The sequence below is a fragment of the Ictalurus furcatus genome, chromosome 10, assembly GCF_023375685.1.
Source record: "Ictalurus furcatus strain D&B chromosome 10, Billie_1.0, whole genome shotgun sequence".
Lineage (NCBI taxonomy): Eukaryota > Metazoa > Chordata > Actinopteri > Siluriformes > Ictaluridae > Ictalurus > Ictalurus furcatus.
Window position 1 is genome coordinate 4,905,570 of NC_071264.1, and position 22,037 is coordinate 4,927,606.

General features: G+C 44.6%; 1 protein-coding gene across 2 annotated transcripts; it reads right to left on the reverse strand.

The window, feature by feature from the left end:
- Nucleotides 1–201: 201 nt before the first annotated feature.
- On the reverse strand, nt 202–5,956 carry LOC128614195 (kinesin-like protein KIF14). 2 transcript variants are annotated; one of them, XM_053635544.1, is made up of 6 exons: nt 5,078–5,956; nt 4,755–4,923; nt 3,933–4,510; nt 2,293–2,395; nt 1,612–1,747; nt 202–1,511 (listed from the first exon to the last, which is right to left on the reverse strand). In XM_053635544.1, the coding sequence occupies exons 3-6, from the start codon at nt 3,940–3,942 to the stop codon at nt 1,317–1,319; spliced, it is 444 nt and encodes a 147-aa protein (XP_053491519.1). In that variant the 5' UTR covers nt 3,943–4,510; nt 4,755–4,923; nt 5,078–5,956; the 3' UTR covers nt 202–1,316. The 2 variants fall into 2 exon arrangements, with proteins under 2 accessions (XP_053491519.1, XP_053491517.1); XM_053635542.1 differs by having other exon boundaries at nt 4,755–5,956.
- Nucleotides 5,957–22,037: the final 16,081 nt, after the last annotated feature.

A 22,037-nucleotide genomic window follows, 5' to 3' on the forward strand; every position in this document is an offset into this window, starting at 1 on the left:
CAAAATCCGGCAGAGAGCCAGACCCGGAAGACAGAGCAAGAGATAGAGCAAAAAAATATTGAAAACATTGAAAAAAATATATAAATAGATTACTCATAGAAATTTCAAGTAATCAGAGACCTAATCTTATTTAAATACTGTATATCTGTTCTGGTATTAGATAATATGAATATACAGTTACTATATGGAACTGCTTATTTTGGATCCTCTGTTGGACAAATGCATATAGCTGTGTCACAAACATCAGTAAAATGACGTTTGTGGCTTTTCATATTTCAATAAGTTGACAGTGTTGTTTTTAATTTGTAATACAAATTTGACCTGCAGCATGTTTCAAGCCAGCAGCAGCCTTTCAAGCACTTATCCAATTTATAATGCTATAAAGAGACATTAAACCTACCAGTCTAGGGTGTCTGGTTCACCTTCAGGGCAAGTTTCTTCTGAATATCAGCTAGATCTTCTGCAATTTTTCTCTTCTCCGCTTCCAGGATTTTAGCATGTCGAATATCATTATTAACCCTGGACTGTAGGTAAAGGTAAAACTTTAAACATGAGGAAACATAATGCCATTACCACTCACAAGCTTCATTTAAAATTTTGGATAAAGCAGTGACTGAACTGTAACACACTCACATTGAATTATGAAAAACAAATATCACAGTTTTTGTTATATCACCCTCCTTGCTCACAACTTTTTACATTTATGCCATTACCTGCTGTATATAACTGTAGCACCATTTAGTTAAGGTACTGAACTAGTTGAGGTCGACCGATAGTGGATTTTACCGATACGATAACTAAGTTGGGCGATACCAACCTGCTGATAATTGATTAATCAACCGATAGTTTTTTAAATTGATACTGAATGAAAAGATAATACAAGTAAAACAAGTCAAATATTGTTGAACTTTATTACAAAAATAAACAGTACTGACTGTACCATGAAAATGCACTGTACTTTGTTAAATGAAATAAATATATAAATAGTAATATATATATTAAAAATTAATAAATATTAAAGAAAATAAGAGATCCAAACTGAACCAACATTCCAAATAATAAATAAAAATAGAGACATCCAAAATGAATGAAAAAAATAAATAAATAAATAAAAAACATTTCAAATAACACAACAAAATTGGCCAGTGATAGTTTTTATTTCTCATACTGTATAATGACAGCGTACTCTTCTCAGCCGCTCCCACAACAGACGCAACCAGGGAAAAACCATCGGTGTGGATTTTTGCAAATAACCCATAGTTCGAGCAATTGCGCTCGACCTCTATAAACTATTTCAGGCTTTATCATCACCATGGTTACAGAGGTATACAGTCACACCCCTCTATGAAGCCATGTACCTGTCTGGCAACCTGGGCCTCCATTTGTATCCGTTTCTTGTGCATGCTCATTTCTTGTTCCAGGAGAGACTTCGCTGTCTGCAGTTCCTCCATCTTGCTGACAAACTTCTGCCTCTCAAGCTCCTCTGCTCTTTTTCTTTCATTCTCTTCCTCCTGAAAATTAAACAGGTCTTCCTTATTTACAAGAAAGAGAAGTAGAATTTTTTATAAATCAAGTAACTCGTTCTGCTCCTGAACAGAGCCTTTAACGTACAAGTTCTTTCTCCAGGACTTTGATCCGGTTCTCATACCAAAACTTCTCTTTCTGCGAGATTTCTCTAGCCACCTGGATCCCCTGCATCATCTCCATTTTGGCTTTCAGTCGGGCGTTTTCAATCTCTGCCTCTAGTCTGAAGATAAAATTTTAAAAACATATGATGAGTGGAAAAACACACTTTAATATGACTGTCACTGGATAAATTTATATGAATGGTACAAACACAATACGTTTATTTCAATGTAACGCAAACTACTAGTTATTTATAAAGTGATATCCTCTACGGCATATTTTAAATAGCTTTAAAAGGTTACCAATTTAAAACTCCTCCTACGAGTGCCTCAGTAGGTTAATTATTGATCATTTTTATTATTCCATCTCTCCTAAAACTATAGAACATTGTCTGTACAATGTGTTCAGTGCTATTTGTATGTTAACAATAAATTAAATGAACTTTTATGAACTAAATATTTACAGTATATTAAATGCTCTTTGCTGTTATATACTAACATTTTTAATAATTAAATGGTTATAAATAAAGGCATTGATGAAACTCAGTATTTGGTGTTCAAGTAAAATAAAAAATGAATAATATAAAAACTTAAAATAGACTGAAAAAAATTAAAACACACAACAAACATATGGGGGAAAATGATCGACTCTGATTTTTGAACTTACTGAGCTCTTTGAGGTGAAAGTAGCTCATCTTTGGCAAACTCAAAGTCCTTCTGGCCATCTCCATTGCTCCAGCAGGACACTCGCTTTTCACATTGCACCTCGGCTGGGTGGTTGAAGCGGAAATAGTGACAAAAGTATTAGCTGATAACAATTGAATTCACAAAGGTCTTTGCATTTTCCACGGGGGTGATACTGACTGTGCCATTAACATTGGAGATACTAAGGTTTCTATTAGAGATCGACTGATAATCGGTGTTCCCGATATTTAACCGATATGTAAGCATTTTTCCATAATCTGACATCAGTTTTATATCGGTTTCACGGATAAATGGCGACATCTTGTGGGCATTTTGAGAATTTTGCACAGGACCGCCACTGCAGCTGAGGGGAGACGAGTCAATGATGGTGACACTTTAGTAAGGGTGCACTTAATTTTTGTAATTTTTGCACTCTTCAGACCCCGACCCCTCTATTTATTTGTGTATCGATAAGAGTTGTTTTGTTTTGTGTGCAAGGAGGAATTTAAACTGATGAAATTGTTATAAATAAAATGGTTTGTTCAGCTCAGTGGTGTTATCATTGTGTCAAAAACAGAAGCAAGACAATAAATAAATATCGGTTCTGTATATCGGTTATCGGGCACATAAATATGCAAGTATTGGTATCAGTAATAAAAAATGTTAAAAATCAATAACAGTTGATCTCTAGTTTCTATTAACTTAATGATTAGAAAAAATAATTTTTCTATTACTTATTACTTTCAGAGGCCAAAAGAGCTCAGGGCTTTAAGAATTTTCAGCTTTTCATAAATATTTTTTTTTTACTTAGCCTATTAGGTTTAAATGTTATAATTTGATTGTGTCAGTTGTATCTGGTGTTTTACTATCAAACAAGCTTTAGTTGTGCTGTCCGTTTTATCACTGTACCAATGTTATTGTGGAGAGATGTGAATTGTTTGCTCAGCAGGAAACTCACACTCTTCCCCTTTCCCATTGCACAGTCATGATACCCTACCTACACACAGAAACCCAACACTGTCCTGATTAACCTTATAACAGACTTGTAGCGATAAAATTGTTAATTCGTTTATACTGATTGAAAATGTCTGATAATTTGATTTCCATTCTACCAGTGGAATGAAACACCAGTGAACCATGTGAAAGGGTTAAGTATAAGTATTACATACCAGAGAAAACTGGTGTTATTTGGTGTCCAAAACGGTGCATGTAAACAAGAACCATTTAATTTATGCATAAATGAATTCACATTGAAATGAAGAATAAAAAATAGATGTAGCTGAGGCCTGTATTCTGGCAAACCAATACGGCCTTGATACATAAAACCACCGCAGCTGAATCTTTCTCAAGAAAATGCTTCTCAAACTGAAATCCATTCTATAACATCATCAATTGTCATTAAGAGGTTTATTAGAATTAAATGTCCCTACTAAATGCTTAGCTAACACTGCTTTGTACACAGGTGTATTTAAAAGACTGACTATCTGAGAGATTATGAAGGATGACAGGCAAGACATGATAGCCAATCAACAGTAAAAGTTCCCAATAGCCAGATGTCCTTGTGGAACTCAAGGCATCTGATACCAAGATGGGGTATTATGCTGTTTTATTATGGCATCTTACCAATGTTCATCAGCAATAAGAGCCCCAGAGAGCTGGATGTCGTGGGCTGACTCAGACTTGAGCTTACCGACCTTGGTCTGCCCCTCCTTAATCATGTATAAGAGCATCTCTGACAGCTGAGGACCCTCATTCAGGTTCACAAGGTTGGGGAGTCGGTTATCCACTTTAAATCTGATGCCTACTCGCTGATGTATCAAGAGGGAGGGGAAAAAGAGGATATGTGAGCATGCTGCATTATAGACTAATAAAGATCTTGTTAGATGCTAGTAACTAGAATAAACAGCAAACACAAGCCTGGAGGTCTTTGGTCTCTTCATGTTTTCTTCGTGCTCTAGTTTCTCCTTCTACGTTCTACACAAGACAATAACAATGTGTGAAACATCGCACATGGTTAATGTCACTAAAAAGAACATATGTGCTTTGCCATTACCTGTGCACTTCAGCCATTTCGTGTTCCTGCTGAGAGAGTTGTGTCTTCAGGGTGAAGATTTCTTGCTGGAATTGTCTCATCTTCTCTGGATCGATGTCCTGCGAGCTCATTTGGGCGGCCCGCAGCTTCTCCACCTCTGCTTTCAGCTCTGGTGTCGAACACAAGCAACACAGTGGATTCATATATCCAAGTACATATCATATATATCTACTGCCCTCTGCTGAGAGGACAATAAAGAGGTGCTGTGCACTTCCCACTGAACAGCACAGATACCCAAGTCATGACAAGGAAAATGTACTCAGGTCAAGGCTAGCTCTAATTGAGCAGCAGGAAGAGATGCAGAGAGAACTGATCACTGAATGTGTAGCGAGCAGGGGAACGGATGTACTGACCTTGGATGTACTGATCAGCTTGGCATTGGTGTCCTCGTTGACCTTGGCTACATTGATGATCAGGCGAGCCTGCTGAGCATAGTGTAGAGTGCTCAGGCTCTCATCCATGTTGCTTATGGCTGGACACAAGGCCGTTTTTGATTTTCCACCCAAGCTTTCCTTCAGTAACCTGCGCATAAGAGACAGCATGATAGAAAAACCATGTCCAGGCACCACAGAAGAGGGGGAAAACGTAAGCACAGATTAATATTAATGCATAATAAAATGAGATTTGATGAGGAGGCAAATTTGTAGTTTAAAATATTAGTCAATGGTCTACGAACTCTCAGTGCATTGATCCAACCCAATCACCAGCATCTCTGAGCTCATCTATATGAACTAGGCCATCTATCCTAGAAAGGCTTTCAGCTGCCCTATGACAGCAGCAGAGGAGAAGCACATGAGAAGCATCTATTTGCCTACACAATTCCAGGCTGGTAGCTTGTGGGTCGACAACCAAACTGGGTTTAATAACAAATTCAGATGTGCTTCTTACCATGTCAGGACCGACTCCCTGTATGGAATGAAGATTTTCTTTCTGCCCTGAGCTTGCTCAGAGAGTGAAGAAATCACCTTCCCCACGGTGAGCAAAGACTTGTAGATGCTTGCTCCCTCCTAATGAGAAATAGGAAGCGAAACCTTATTATTTTATTTAGAATAGAAATAACCTTTTCAGGGCAGCAAATTATTTAAAAATTTTGCTAAATTAAATTAGTGCAAAACTGGTCGGTGGTGAAAGTGTGTGGAATGGCCTTCGTACCCTCAGCCGGTCTCCACTGGTCTGGAGGAAAGAAAGAAGGACATGAAAGGAGGACAGGAGGAAACCTCAAAAGAAAGATAGCACGAAAGAAAGAAAGCACAAAAAAAGCACAAAAGAGAAAGAATGAAAGAAAGAAAGAGAAGAAACAACAAATGAAAGAAATCACAAAAGAAAGAAAGCACAATTGAAAGAAAGAAAAAGAAAGACTATTTTTACATGGACAGCAGTAATCTAATTATTGACCTTATTCTGAATAAGACAATATTCTGATTAAGGTATTTACATGAGTCGCTTTTAGAATATTCCTTTCATGTTTCCATTTTACATGTTATAGAACATAGATCAATTAACGGCACACATTACATCCCCACACCAGGCCGTCCAACGTTCCCTTCAGAATTTCAAGTATCAACATAGAGTTGGTCTTCGTTATGGTACCGTATACAGTTTTGGGTGTTTTTATTTTTAATTTTACGAAAGCTTCAAGTGCGGTTAATTATTTGTCATGCTATACGTGCTAATAGACGACTGCTTGAAGCAGTGGGCTGCGTCCAAAACCACTTTCTTACCTACTATATAGTAGCCAAGATACATGTATGAGGGAGGGAGAGGGAAGGGGAGAGGGAGGGAGAGGAAATGGGAGAGAGAGAGGGAGGGAGAGGGAATGGGAGAGGGAGGGAGAGAGGGAGAGAGGGAGGGAATGGGAGAGGGAGGGAGGGAGGGGGAGGGAGAGAGGGAGGGAGGGGGAGGGAGAAGGAGAGAGGGAGAGAGAGAGGGAGGGAGGGAGAGGGAAAGAGGGAGCGAGAGAGGGAAAGAGGGAGGGAGGGAGCGAGAGAGGGAAAGAGGGAGGGAGAAAGAGAGGGAGGGAGGGAGAGATACAGAGCTGCTGGGAAGAAACTGACTGAGCAATAAATAAATAAATAAGAATGAATCTGACCAGTGCACTGCTGCTTAGGTAAAAATATAAAGTTGTTTGGTTTAATTTTTGTCAGCGATGCTTTGTTCTTCATCGCCGTCGTGTGTAATAAAGTTAGGAGTTGTGTGATTTAGGAGAGAGAGGTAAGGAAGAGTTTTTGGGGAGCCACAGATGGACACAACATAAATACTGAGGATGTATGCACTGTTATAGGAAAATGTTACAGTTATTTACTATTAACAGTTAACAGAACTGTTTAGAGTGAGGATTTTCTGCTTCCTTTTACGAGACATGCAATTGTGTCTCACTATCTGTTCATCTCTTTCAACACAGGAAGACGGAGGGAGGAAACATCGTTTGACCCACTGTTTCCTGCCGACGAGCTCCACTACAACACCATGGAGAAACACACCCCACTTCCTAAGGCAATCTCCTGTAAGAAACCCGTCCCCTTTGAGAATCATACCCCTTTTTAGGAAGAACCTCCACTATAAGAGGATTATCCACTTTGAGGAGACTATCTCCTTTAAGAAGACCAACCCCTTTGAGGAGACTATCTCCTTTAAGAAGACCGTCCACCCCCTTCTGTTACTCCTGTGTCCACTCCTTGCGTCAGTGTCAATATAGCTGACTTTGTATTTGCTCACCCTTATGTTGTAGGCTACATGTTGATTCCCACCCAAAGCCGGAGGAGGAGGAGTGTTGAAGAGGACATCGAAGAAGCCACTACTAGTAGAAGGCAGCGTGTGAGTCCTGTTGAGGAGGAATTTATCAGGAGGCCCTTCTAAATCCGTTCTAATCTAATTTCAATATATAGGAGAGAGTTATAATCTTGAAAACCTCATACTCACCACCTCGTACTCACCACCTTGTACTCACCACGTCGTCATAAAATGTGTATGAAGTATCAGTGGTGAGTATTTTACACCTAGATTCCAGCATCCACCCCCCCCCCCCCCCGAATGGTCTATATTGTATTAATCCGCTTATACCACAGCAATTGTCCAAACAGAACAATGTTTCATTTATCAATTAACAAAACCTCACACGATTTAATGGTTTATAGTTCTGAAAGTATATCCGAGACACCTTCCATAAATGTTACATAAACATCTCCTAACCAAAAAAAGTCACATTGACGATTATAAACTTTACATTGCTAAACAATTAATTTTTAAATCCATCTATTATTAGTCTCCGATTAGGTCTCAGATTAAGTCCCTGTGTAGAAGCTGTTACTATAGAAACAATAACATATTAGAAGGAGCACATTAATGTTAACCTGTCATACAGGTTACAGCCAGAACTAACTTATCTAACCTTGAATAAAATAATGCAAACCTTTCAATCAGATTCGATCATTCAGTGTAGTATGAAAGGTACTAATATCTGTAAATAATACCCTAACCTAATAAATGTATGTTAATGCAGGTTTATAATACCTGTATTGCATGTTTTTTTTAGTTTTTGCTTTTGAATAATCAGTAAAGTATCATTTTTTTTGTTCAACACTCATGTCTCAAGTGTCTTTTCTTACAACACACTATAAGCATTTCTCATTGTTTTCACATATACTTACAATGTAGAAATTCTCCTTCAGTTGAAACCTTGGTGTTCAGAAGTAATTACACTGTTTTCCACACACAAGCAAATACACTCTAGCCAACAGTCTGAACCTGTTAAATCTGTTTAATTAATAATCTGGTGTTGTTGTAATGCCAAATAAACTAGTCAGAGATGAATATCAAGGTACAATTTTACTGTTTAGATTTCAAAGTTGATTCTCACAAATGATTGCAGCAGGTACAGGTGAAACTTACAAACTAACACAACATGAGGAAGAAACTGAGTTCAGGAGTTCAGGTTTCCATTTTTGGAATTAACGAAAGTTTTAAAAATGCAAACTTGATTTTTCTTTGTTCTGTGTAGTCGTCATATCCAATACTACTCTGAATATAACCAGAGAGATAAAATTTTAGAGTAACAATTAAACACAAGTTCAATAGTCAATCAATATCAATAACCATGAAAACATTGTTTCACTTGATTTATGCTATAAATGTATTGATTGTTGATTCATTGCTTGTATCACACAAAACCAGATGACACTTTCATTGTTAAAAGTGATCTAGCAGAGGTAAATTTCAAATAGGACACAGATTTGACATCAGTATTGTATAGGGCAGTTATAGACCCACAGTTATATACTGGGTCAATTTGACCTTGTGAAGACCCCCACTGGAGCAAAAAGTGAGGGCCACACAAGGGTTAGCATCAACACTGAATCAAAGAAAACATGTTTAACCATCTCAGGTATCACGTTCCAGTACTTGATGGAGCTGAGGACGGATGCAAATGCAGTAAAAGACTTTATTTACGAGCGACAGGCAGACAAATCCAAATCATTAGACAGAAGTGTGGTCAAAACAGGCTATGGGTCAGGCAATCAGCAAACAGGCATAAATAGGTATTAGTGTGTTAGTATAAGTGTAGTCCATGGTGGCCATGTTTGTAGGCTGCAGTGCAGGATGGGAAATGTAGTCACTGGTTTGCTGTGACATAACATCAGGGAACACACTATAGAATTATCAAATGCAAAATGATAATGCATCCATGATAATGGCATAAAGACATTAAGGACATGTTAAAGCTATACTTAACATTTTCATTTTAAGTTAATAATTTACTTTCAGTGTATAATTTGGGTACCATGGTTGCTGAACACACTATAATTGTGTCTTAGCACATAAAAAATTAATAATAACCCGAACGCGTGCATAACAAAGCGCAGGTTATGAGACTAGATATCCATATTTGTTGTCTTTTAGCTCTAAAACAGGTCACAGGAACCAGTGTCACAGGAAATAGTGTCCCTTGAGCTTTTCTAAATTTCTATACTTTAAAAATATATATATATTTTAGGTCAAATTATTCATAAACATGGAATTAGCTTCCACTGTTATGCTGATGATACACAGCTGTATGTTTCAGCAAAGCCAGATGACAGACAACAACTTAATAAAGTTGAGGAATGTGTAAAGGACATTAGACGGTGGATGCTCATTAACTTCCTCTTACTTAATTCTGATAAGACAGAAGTACTTGTACTAGGACCACGTCTAGCTAGAAGTAAGCTTTCTGATCACATAGTTACTCTGGATGGTCTTTCCGTTTCGTCATGTCCAGCAGTAAAAGACCTTGGAGTAATTATTGACTCCAGCCTATCATTTGTCGCTCATGTAGATAATATTACTAGGATAGCCTTCTTTCATCTCAGAAATATTGATAAGATAAGAAATATCTTTATTTCTTTATGCAGAAATATTAGTTCATGCTTTCATCACCTCTAGGCTACATTATTGTAATGGCTTACTGTCTGGATGTTCCAGTAGGAGCATAAACAAATTCCAGTTAGTACAGAATGCAGCTGCTAGAGTCCTAACTAGAATCAGAAGATATGACCACATCACCCCGATCTTATCAACACTGCATTGGCTCCCAGTGAAATCTCGTATTGATTATAAAATACTACTACTATTGAGCTATAAAACGCTAAACGTTCTCGTGCCACAGTACCTAAGCAAACTTTTGGTTTTCTATGATCTGCCACGCCTACTTAGATCAAAAGGTGCAGGCTATTTGTTGGTACCTCGAATAGTGAAGGCTACAGCAGGGGGAAGAGCTTTCTCTTATAAAGCCCCACAGTTATGGAATAGTCTTCCAATTATTGTTCGGGACTCAGACACAGTCTCTGTGTTTAAGTCTAGGCTGAAAACATATTCGTTTACTCAAGCTTACCATGAATAGACTTACTTTTACGCAAAGCACAGTCTTACCTAACATCTTACCACTTATCTCTCCCACTCTTTACCTCCCTCTCCCTCTCTCCTTCTGTCAACCGACACATGATGTTATGGAGATGCTAGTGATTCTGGCCCTTTCTTCTCTCCGGACCTGCCTGATCAGTTCAGATGCCCTACCTCTGGATAGAGCTCTCATCAACTCCAATTCCACATGGACATTCTCTCTGTGGTTGCTGGGACTGCAGTTGCTACTAAGGCCCCGGGACTGTAATTACCACATGCAGATTTGCACTCAGGTCTTCTTTGAACAGTGGACTAGTTCAACAAACAGACTTCATATAAAAACCATAATGAACTTTCTTTTACTTTCACTCTATCTGTTGTTACCCAGATGAGGATGGGTTCCCTTCTGAGTCTGGTTCCTCTCAAGATTTCTTCCTCATAACATCTTAGGGAGTTTTTCCTCACCACCTTCTCCACCGGCTCGCTCAATTGGGATTAATCCACACACTTAAAATCTGTATCCTTGTTTATATATTTCTGTAAAGCTGCTTTGAGACAATGACCGTTGTAAAAAGCGCTATACAAATAAAATTGAATTGAACTGAATTGAACCTCAGATTAAGGCATTTATATTTATGTCTACAGACAACTGACAAAAAAAGAAAGTGGCCATGGCTGTCTGTGATACCACACACTCTCTTGACTCCATTTTCTTCTTTCAAGGGTGAGACATTTCAGGAGAGGGGAAGCGGTAAAATTCATTACAGTGCTATTGCCATAATACAGTCAATAATACACATTATATAAATATCTTTTTTTTCCTGTCGAGGCAAATGAACTCCTGTACAAGTTCAGGTCACCAATCAGGACTCTACCTCTGAGGTAAACACTATAGTGAAAGCAGTGAAGTCTAGTCACAATGGGAAACTTATTGTCCAAATCGAAAATCTAGGAACCTGAAACTTTTAGAACAGTCTTGGCGCTCTACTGTGATACAAACCTGTATCTTTTTTTCTTTTTACCTCTTTTGACATCTCCATAATGGGGCACCTGTTTTGAGGCACACAAGCTCCTGTACAAGTTCAGGTCTCTACCTTGGTGTGTAAACACTACAGCAAAACTAAAGGTTAGTCTCGCTGTTCAAGAATAAGGAAATCTAAAGGCTGGTCACTTGAACTTTTAATAAAAATGTCATGTTGTTCCACTCGGATAACCAGTTTTGTCTTGTGTTACCTCTCTTGCTAGCTCAATCACGGTGTACCTGTCTTGAAGCAAACAAGCTCCTGTAGAATTTCAGTTCTCTATCTTGGTGGTAAACACTACAGCAAAACTAAAGGTTAGTCACTCCTTTAAAGGACAGGAAATTTAAAGGATAGGCAATTGAATTTTCTCACAAAAGTCACGTTGAACAGTTTTGTCTTGGCTTACTTCTCTTACGACTTCAATCATGGGGTACCTCTCTTGGGATAACTGGGCTGCTGTAAACGTTCAGGATTCTATTTCTGTGACTTAACTTTTCTGTTTGCTGTTTGCACACACTGTTAAAGAACAAGTAAATCTAAAGGCTAGTCACGTGCCCCTTTAATAAAAAAAAAAATGTCTTGCCATTACACTGCATTAAATCGTCTGGTCTTACCTCTTTTGACACCTCAGTCATGTGATAACTTTCTTAAAGCACACAAACTTCTGTATGAGTTTTGCAGCCTTTTACCATTTACAAAAGTTTTGCCTCTCTGCTATTATATACACGGGGTTTATTTGTTTGTTTTGTTGTTTTTGATGTTGTTGTTGTTGTTGTCGCTGTTTTTGTTTTTAAATCTCTTTTGCTATCTCCATAATGGGGTGCCTGTCTTGAGGCACACAAGCTCCTGTACAAGTTCAGGATTCTACCTCAGTGGTAGAGACTACAGAAAAATCAGCAGCACAACTAAAGGACACACACACACACTCGCTCACACACACTCACTCTGTCACACCATTCACACAGTCACGCTTCCTCACTCACACACTAACAACTCACTCGCTCACTCCTCACTCACACCACTCACACACTTACTCACTCTCTCTCACACACACACACACACACACTCTCTCTCACACACACACTCACACACCATTCACACTCTCTCACACACACTCAATCACACACACACCACTCACACACACACTCTGTCACATCGTTCACACAGTCACGCTTCCTCACTATACACTCAGTCACACCCTCTAACTCACTCGCTCACTCACACCACTCACACACTCTCATATACTCAGTCTCACACACTCTCACAGACACCACTCACTCACATACTCAGTCACTCACTCACTCACACACACTCTCACAATCGCTCACTCAATCACTCATTCTCTCACTCACACTCTCTCACACACACACTGATATTCTCACACCATTCACACAGTCTCACTCACACGCTCACTCAGACCACTCCCACACTCACTCACAATCACTCACACCACTCCCACTCTCACTCTCTCTCACACACTCTCACTCACACCATTCACAATGTCTCACACATACTCTCACTCACTCACACTACCTCACCCACTCTCACAGCATTCAGACTCTCTCACACACACTCTCACACCACTCAGTCACACTCTCACAGAAACACACACACACACACTAACTCACACCACTCCCACACTCAATCACACTCATGCACACACTCACACCACTCACACTATACCCTCACTCACCCACAATCCTTCACACCACTCCCACACTCACTCTCTCTCTCACAGACTCACTCAAACCACTAACACACTCAATCACTCTCACACACCATTCACACAGTCTCACTCACTCCCACACTCACCCACACTCACTCACACCACTCCCACAGTCACTCAAAATCATTCACACCACTCCCACACTCACACCAGTCACACACTCACTCACACCACTCCCACAGTAAATCACACTCACTCAAACCACTCCCACACTCACACCACTCCCACTCACTCACACCACTCACACTCACCACTCCCACACTCACTCCCACTCACTCCAGTCACACCACTCCTATCACTCACACCAAACCCACACTCACTTACACCAATCCCATACTCACTCACATCACATCACTCACACACACACACACACACACACACACCTCTCCCACACTCACTCACACCACTCCCACCACTCACAGCACTCCCACACTCACTCACACCACTCCCACACCCACTCACACAGTCACTCCCATCACTCCCACCACTCCCACTCACACCAGTAACACCACTCCCATCACTCCCACACTCACACCTCTCCCACACTCACTCACACCCCTCACCCCACTCCCACACTCATTCACACCACTCCCACACTCACACCCCTCACCCCACTCCCACACTGACTAACACCACTCCCACACTCACTCACCCAACTGCCTCACACACTCATAACACTCCCACAATCACTCACACCACTCACCCCACTCCCACAATCACTTACACCAGTCACACACTCACACCACTCCCACACTCACTCACACAACTACCACAGTCACTCACACAGTCACTCCCACACTCACTCCCACAGCCACTCACACTCACTCACACCACTCCTACAATCACTCCCACACTCACTCACACCAGTCACTCACAATCACTCACACCACTCCCACACTCACTCACTCACTCACACCCTCACCAGTCCCACACTCACTCACATCACTCACACACACCTCTCCCACAATCACTCCCACTCACGCCAGTCACACCACTCCCATCACTCCCACACTCACTCCCACCAATCCCACACTCCCACACTCACTCCCACCATCCCTCACTCACTCACACCATCCCTCACTCACTCCCACACTCACTTACACCATCCCTCACACTCTGACACACACTCACTCACACCACTCCCACACTCACCCACTCCACTCCCACACTCACTCACACATAGCACTCCCACCCACGTCTCCCACACTCACTCCAACTCTCACTCACACCAGTCACACCACTCCCATCACTCCCACACTCACTCCCACCAGACACACCACTCGCACCACTCACTCACACACACCTCTCCCACACTCACTCACTCACACCACTCCCACACTCACTCCCACCAATCCCACACCCCCACACACCATCCCTCACTCACACCACTCACACCATCCCTCACTCACACCACTCACACCATCCCTCACTCACACCATCCCTCACTCACACTCACACTCACTCACTCACACCTCTCCCACACTCACTCACACACTCACTCCCATCACTCCCACCACTCACACACTCACTCCCACCAATCCCACACCCTCACACTCACTCACACCATCCCTCTCTCACCACTCACACACTGACACACACTCCCACCACTCCCACCACTCACATCACTCCCACACTCAATCCCACCAATCCCACACCCCCACACTCACTCACACCATCCCTCACTAACTCACACTCACTCATAGCACTCCCACACTCACACCATCCCTCACTAACTCACACTCACTCATAGCACTCCCACACTCACACCATCCCTCACTCACTCCCACCCACTCACTCACACTCACTCATAGCACTCCCACACTCACTCACACCACTCCCACACTCACTCACACACACACTCACTCCCATCACTCCCACACTCACTCACATCACACACACCACTCCCACACCACTCACATCATTCACACACTCACACCCCTAGATCCACTCCGACGCTCACTCTCACCCCTCACCCCACTCCCACACTCACTCACACCACTCCCACACTCACTCCCATCACTCACACCACTCATACACTCACTCCAACTCTCACTCACACCTGTCACACTCACTCCCACCACTCCCACACTCACTCCCACCGGTCATACCACTCGCATCACTCCCACACTCACTCCCACCATTCCCACACTCATTCACACCACTCCCACCTCTCCCACACCACTCCCACCTCTCCCACAGTCAATCACACCACTCTTATGTTCACTCACACCCCTCACCCCAATCCCACACTCATTCACATCACTCCCACACTTCCACCCCTCACCCTACTCCCACACTTACTCACACCATTCCTACACCACTCCCACACTACTTTCATACTCACTCACACCACTCACAACACTCCCACCAGTCATACCACTCGCATCACTCTCACACTCACTCCCACCATTCCCACACTCACTCCACTCCCACAATCACTCACACCACTCCTATGTTCACTCACACCCCTCACCCCACTCCCACACTTACTCACACCACTCCCACACTACTCTCACACCACTCAATCACTCACTCACAACACTCACCCCACACCTACACTCCACTCCCATATTCACTCACTCCACTCTCACACTAATTCACCCGACTCCCACACTCACTCACACCACTGCCACACTCAGTCACAACACTCAACCCACTCCCACAATCATTCACATCACTCCCACACTCACCTCACTTACACCACTCCCACACTCAGTCACACCACTCACAACATTCTCACACCACTCCCACACTCACTCACACCACTTCTACACTCACTCACATTACACCCACACTCACCCACTCCACTCCCACACTCACACCATCCATCACTCACTCACTCCCACCACTCTAACACTCACTCCCACCAGTCACACCACTTGCATCACTCACACCACTCCCACCACTCACACACCACTCCCACACTCACTCACACCCGAGACCCACACTCATTCACACCACTCCCACACTCGCTCACCCCACTCCCACATTCACTTACACCACTCCCCCCACTCCCACACTGACTTGCCTCAGTCTGTCACTGTGTTGCCTTAAGGCATTACATTTATTTTTTTGAATTTTAAGTTTTTGAAAATAATCTAGTTAATTATAAAAGTTAATAATTGCTTTACAGTTTACCAAATAATTTGTTAAAATCATTTAATCTGTTTGTGTCATGTGATGTCGTCACTTCCTGTTTTGTTACTTCCTGGTTGGTATGTTAAAGAACGAAGCAAACAGTGCAATCAGAGCTGAAAACTATCCAAGCCAATCGGCTAAGAAAGTTCATAGAAGCAATGTCGTAAGTTTATTTATATAGAAGTGGACATGTTGATTATTCATTATTGATTATGATTCTGTCTAAAGAGGAGAAAATATAATGTTTAATACGTTAATTTAAGCCAACTATTTTTAAGCATGTAGGCTACAAGCTAACCTTTACTGTGAAGCTATGCTAATTGCTAAGCTAATTGTGATGCTAATTGTTATGCTAACTTTATTTTTGTTTAGACAGTAATTTATGTGAATTTAAATAATAGTTTACAATGAAAGTATGCTGTAACAAATGACAGAGACTGATTATATTTGTGTTGGTTTATTTCCGTTTTCACCACTCAGTGTCTTTGAAGCAGAATGAACAGTAAAACACTCAACCTTAGGGTTATGGTTTAACTAAATGTTTAGTCAGCGTTTCAACACCCTGCACGAGAACATTATAGTCAATCACTCACAACACTCACCAACCTGACACACTCATTCACACCACTCCCACTACACCCACACTTACTCACACCATTTCCACACTCAGTGAAACCACTCATCCCTCTCCCACCCTCACTTACACCACTCAGGCCACTCCCACACTCAATCACACATTCACCGACCCCACTCACTCATACCACTCACGCACACCACTTACCCCACTCCCACCACCCACACCACTCCCACTCTCACTCACAACACTCACCACACTCATTCACACTGCTCCCACGCTCACACCACTCCCACATTCACTCACAATATTCCCACACTCATTCACACCGCTCCCACACTCACTTTCACCACTCCCTCACTCACAACGCTCACCCAACTCCCACGATCATTCACAAAACCCCCCACTCACTCGCACTACTCCCGCACTCACTCACACCACTCCCACACTCACTCACACCCCTCTCACATTCACTACTCCCTCAATCACTCACCCCACTCCCACACTCACTCACCCAATTCACCCCACTCCCACACTCACTTGCCCAACTCACCCCACTCCCACACACCACTCGCCCCACTCCCACGCCTCACCCTACTATCACACTCACTCACCCAACTCCCACACTCACACCGCTCCCACCACTCTCCCCACTCCCACATTCACTCACACCACTCCCACGCTCACTCAACCCACTCACACCACTCCCACATTCACTCACACCACTCCCACCACTCTCACCACTCCCACATTCACTCACACCACTCCCACACTCACTCAACCCACTCACACCACTCCCACACTCACTCTCACCACTCCCTCGATCATTCACAAAACCCCCCACTCACTCGCACTACACCTGCACTCACTCACACCACTCTCACTCTCACCACTCCCACTCACACCCCACTCCCACACTCACCAATCACACCACTCACACCACTCCTACACTCACACCACTCCCACGCTCACTCCACCCACTCACAACACTCCCACACTCACTCTCACCACTCCCTCGATCATTCACAAAACCCCCCACTCAGTCGCAGTACTCCTGCACTCACTCACACCACTCACCCACTCACACCACTCACCCACACCACTGCTACACTCACCACTCCCACACCACTCACACCACTCCTACATTCACTCACACCACTCCCACATTCACTCACACCACTCACTCACACACACCACTCCTACACTCACACCACTCCCACGATCACTCAACCCACTCACACCACTCACACCACTCCCTCCATCATTCACAAAACCCCCCACTCACTCGCACTACTCCCGCACTCACTCACACCACTCCCACTCACACCACTCCCACAACACTCACAACACTCACTCACACCACTCCCTCACCCACACCACTTCCACACTCACTCACACATTCACTCACATGACTCACACTCACTCACACCACTCCCTCACTGCTACACTCACACCACTAAGGCCACTCCACACTCACCGACCCCACTCACACACCACTTACCCCATCCCACTCCCACACCACTTCCACATTCACTCACACCACTCCCACTACTCCCACCTTCACTCACACCACTCCCACACTCACACCACTCCCACACTCACTCTCACCACTCCCTCGATCATTCACAAAACCCCCCACTCAGTCGCAGTACTCCTGCACTCACTCACACCACTCCCACTCACACCACTCACCCACTCACACCACTCACACCACTCACCCACACCACTGCTACACTCACCACTCCCACACCACTCACACCACTCCTACATTCACTCACACCACTCCCACATTCACTCACACCACTCACTCACACACACCACTCCTACACTCACACCACTCCCACGATCACTCAACCCACTCACACCACTCCCTCCATCATTCACAAAACCCCCCACTCACTCGCACTACTCCCGCACTCACTCACACCACTCCCACACCACCCACAACACTCACAACACTCACTCACACCACTCCCACACTCACTCACTGCTACACTCACACCACTCAGGCCACTCCCACACTCACCGACCCCACTCACACACCACTTACCCCATCCCACTCCCACACCACTTCCACATTCACTCACACCACTCCCACACTCACACCACTCCCACACTCACTCTCACCACTCCCTCGATCATTCACAAAACTCCCCACTCACTCACCCCACTCACCCCCACCACTCCCACATTCACCCACACCACTCACCCACACCACTCCCACATTCACTCACACCACTCACTCACACACACCACTCCTACACTCACACCACCCACTCGCACTACTCCTGCACTCACTCACCCCACTCCCACTCACCCCACTCCCACACCACTCCCACACCACTCACACCACTGCTACACTCACCACTCCCACACCACTCACCCACATCACTCCCACACTCACACCACTCCCACATTCACTCACACCACTCACTCACACACCACTCCTACACTCACACCACTCCCACTCTCACCGCTCCCTCGATCATTCACAAAACCCCCCACTCACTCACACTACTCCCGCGCTCACTCACACCACTCCCACACTCACCCCACTCCCCTCATACCACTCCCCCACACCACTGCTACACTCACTCACCCCACTCCCACACTCACCCCACTGCCACACTCACAACACTCACTCACACCACTCCCTCACCCACACCACTTCCACAACACTCACACCACTTCCTCACCCACACCACTTCCACACTCACTCACACCACTCACACATTCACTCACATGACTCACACTCACACCACTCCCTCACTCACTCACAACACTCACCACACTCCCACATTCACTGACCCCACTCCGTCATACCACTCCCACACTACTTACCCCACTGCCACACTCACTCACCACACTCCCACACTGCTTCCATGCTCACTCAACCCACTCACACCACTCCCACACTCACCCAACTCACCCCACTCCCACACTCACTCGCCCAACTCACCCCACTCCCACACACCACTCGCCCCACTCCCACACTCACAAGCCTCACCCTACTATAACACTCATTCACCCAACTCCCACACCACTCCCACACTCACACCACTCCCACCACTCTCCCCACTCCCACACTTACTCACACCACTCCCTCACACCACTCCCTCACACCACTCCCATACTCACTCGCACCACTCCCACACTCAGTCACACCACTCCCGCTCCTCCCGCACAACTCCCACCCTCACTCACACCACTCCCACACTCGCTCACACCCCACTCCCTCATTTAATTCAATTCAATTCAATTCAATTTTATTTGTATAGCGCTTTTAACAATAGACATTGTCTCAAAGCAGCTTTACAGAAACCACTACACTACAGAAACACACCACTCCCACACTTACTCTACAATTTATGTGAATTTAATTAATAGTTTACAATGAAAGTATGCTGTAACAAATGACAGAGACTGATTATATTTGTGTTGGTTTATTTCAGTTTTCACCACTCACTGTCTTTGAAGCAAAACGAACAGTAAAAGACTCAACCTTAGTACACCTGTCTTCATTGGCGACGGTTTAACTAGGTTTTTAGTCGGCGTTTCAACATCCTGCATGAGAACATTGTCGTCACTCACTCACAACACTCACCAGCCTGACACACTCATTCACACCAGTCCCATACTTACTCACACCATTTCCACACTCAGTGAAACCACTCACCCCTCTCCCACCCTCACTTACACCACTCCCACACACCACTCAGGCCACTCCACATTCACTGACCCCACTCCCTCATACCACTCCCACACTACTTACCCCACTCCCACACTGCTCCCACCACTCCCACATTCACTCACACCACTCACACACACCACTCCCACGCTCACTCAACCCACTCACACCACTCCCACACTCACTCTCACCACTCCCTCGATCAATCACAAAACCCCCCACTCACTCGCACTACTCCCGCACTCACACCACTCCCACTCACACCACTCCCACATTCACTCCCTCACACCACTCACTCACCCCACTCCCACACACCACTCCTACAACTCCCACGCTCACTCAGCCCACTCACACCACTCCCACCATCATTCACAAAACCCCCCACTCACTCGCACTACTCCCGCACTCACTCACACCACTCCCACGACTCCCACATTCACACCACTCACCCGACTCCCACCACTCCCACACTCACCCCCACTCACACCACTCCCCCACACCACTTCCACACTCACACAACCCACTCACACCACTCCCGCACTCACTCTCACATTCACAAAACCCCCCACTCACTCACACCACTCCCACACTCACCCACACCACTCCCACGACTCCCCCACTCACACCACTCACTCACCCCACTCCCACACCCCACTCCCACACCACTCCCACCACTCCCACACTCACCCCCACTCACACCACTCCAACGCTCACACAACCCACTCACACATTCACTCACATGACTCACACTCACACCACTGCTACACTCACACACTCACTCACACATTCACCAACCCCACTCACACACCACTTACCCCACTCCCACCACCCCCACTCTCACTCACAACACTCACCACACTCCCACACTACTTACCCCGCTCACTCAACCCACTCACACCACTCCCAACACTCCCACACTCACTCAACCCACTCACACACCACTCCCTCACTCATCCACACCACTCCTACTCACTCACAACACTGCTACACTCACTCACACCACTCCCACATTCACTCACACCACTCCCACACTCACTCAACCCACTCACAACACTCACTCATACCACTCCCTCACCCACACCACCTCACACCACTCACACCACTCACACCACTCCCACAGTCACTCACAACACTCCCTCACTCACCCACACCACTGCTACACTCACTCACACCACTCCCACACACCACTCCCACACACCACTCACACACACCACTCCCACACACCACTCACAACACTCACTCACACCACTCACAACACTCACTCACACCACTCACAACACTCACTCACACCACTCCCTCACTCACCCACACCACTGCTACACTCACACCACTCCCACATTCACTCACAACACTCCGTCACTCACCACACCACTGCTACACTCACAACACAAACCCTACCCACACCACTGCTACACTCACACCACTGCTACACTCACTCACACCACTATCACACTTACACCACTCACACATTCGCTCACATGACTCACAACACTCACACCACTCCCTCCCTCACTCACCCCTGCTACACTCACACCACTCCCACATTCACTCACAACACTCCCTCACTCACCACACTCACCCACCACACTTCCACACTCACTCACACCACTCACA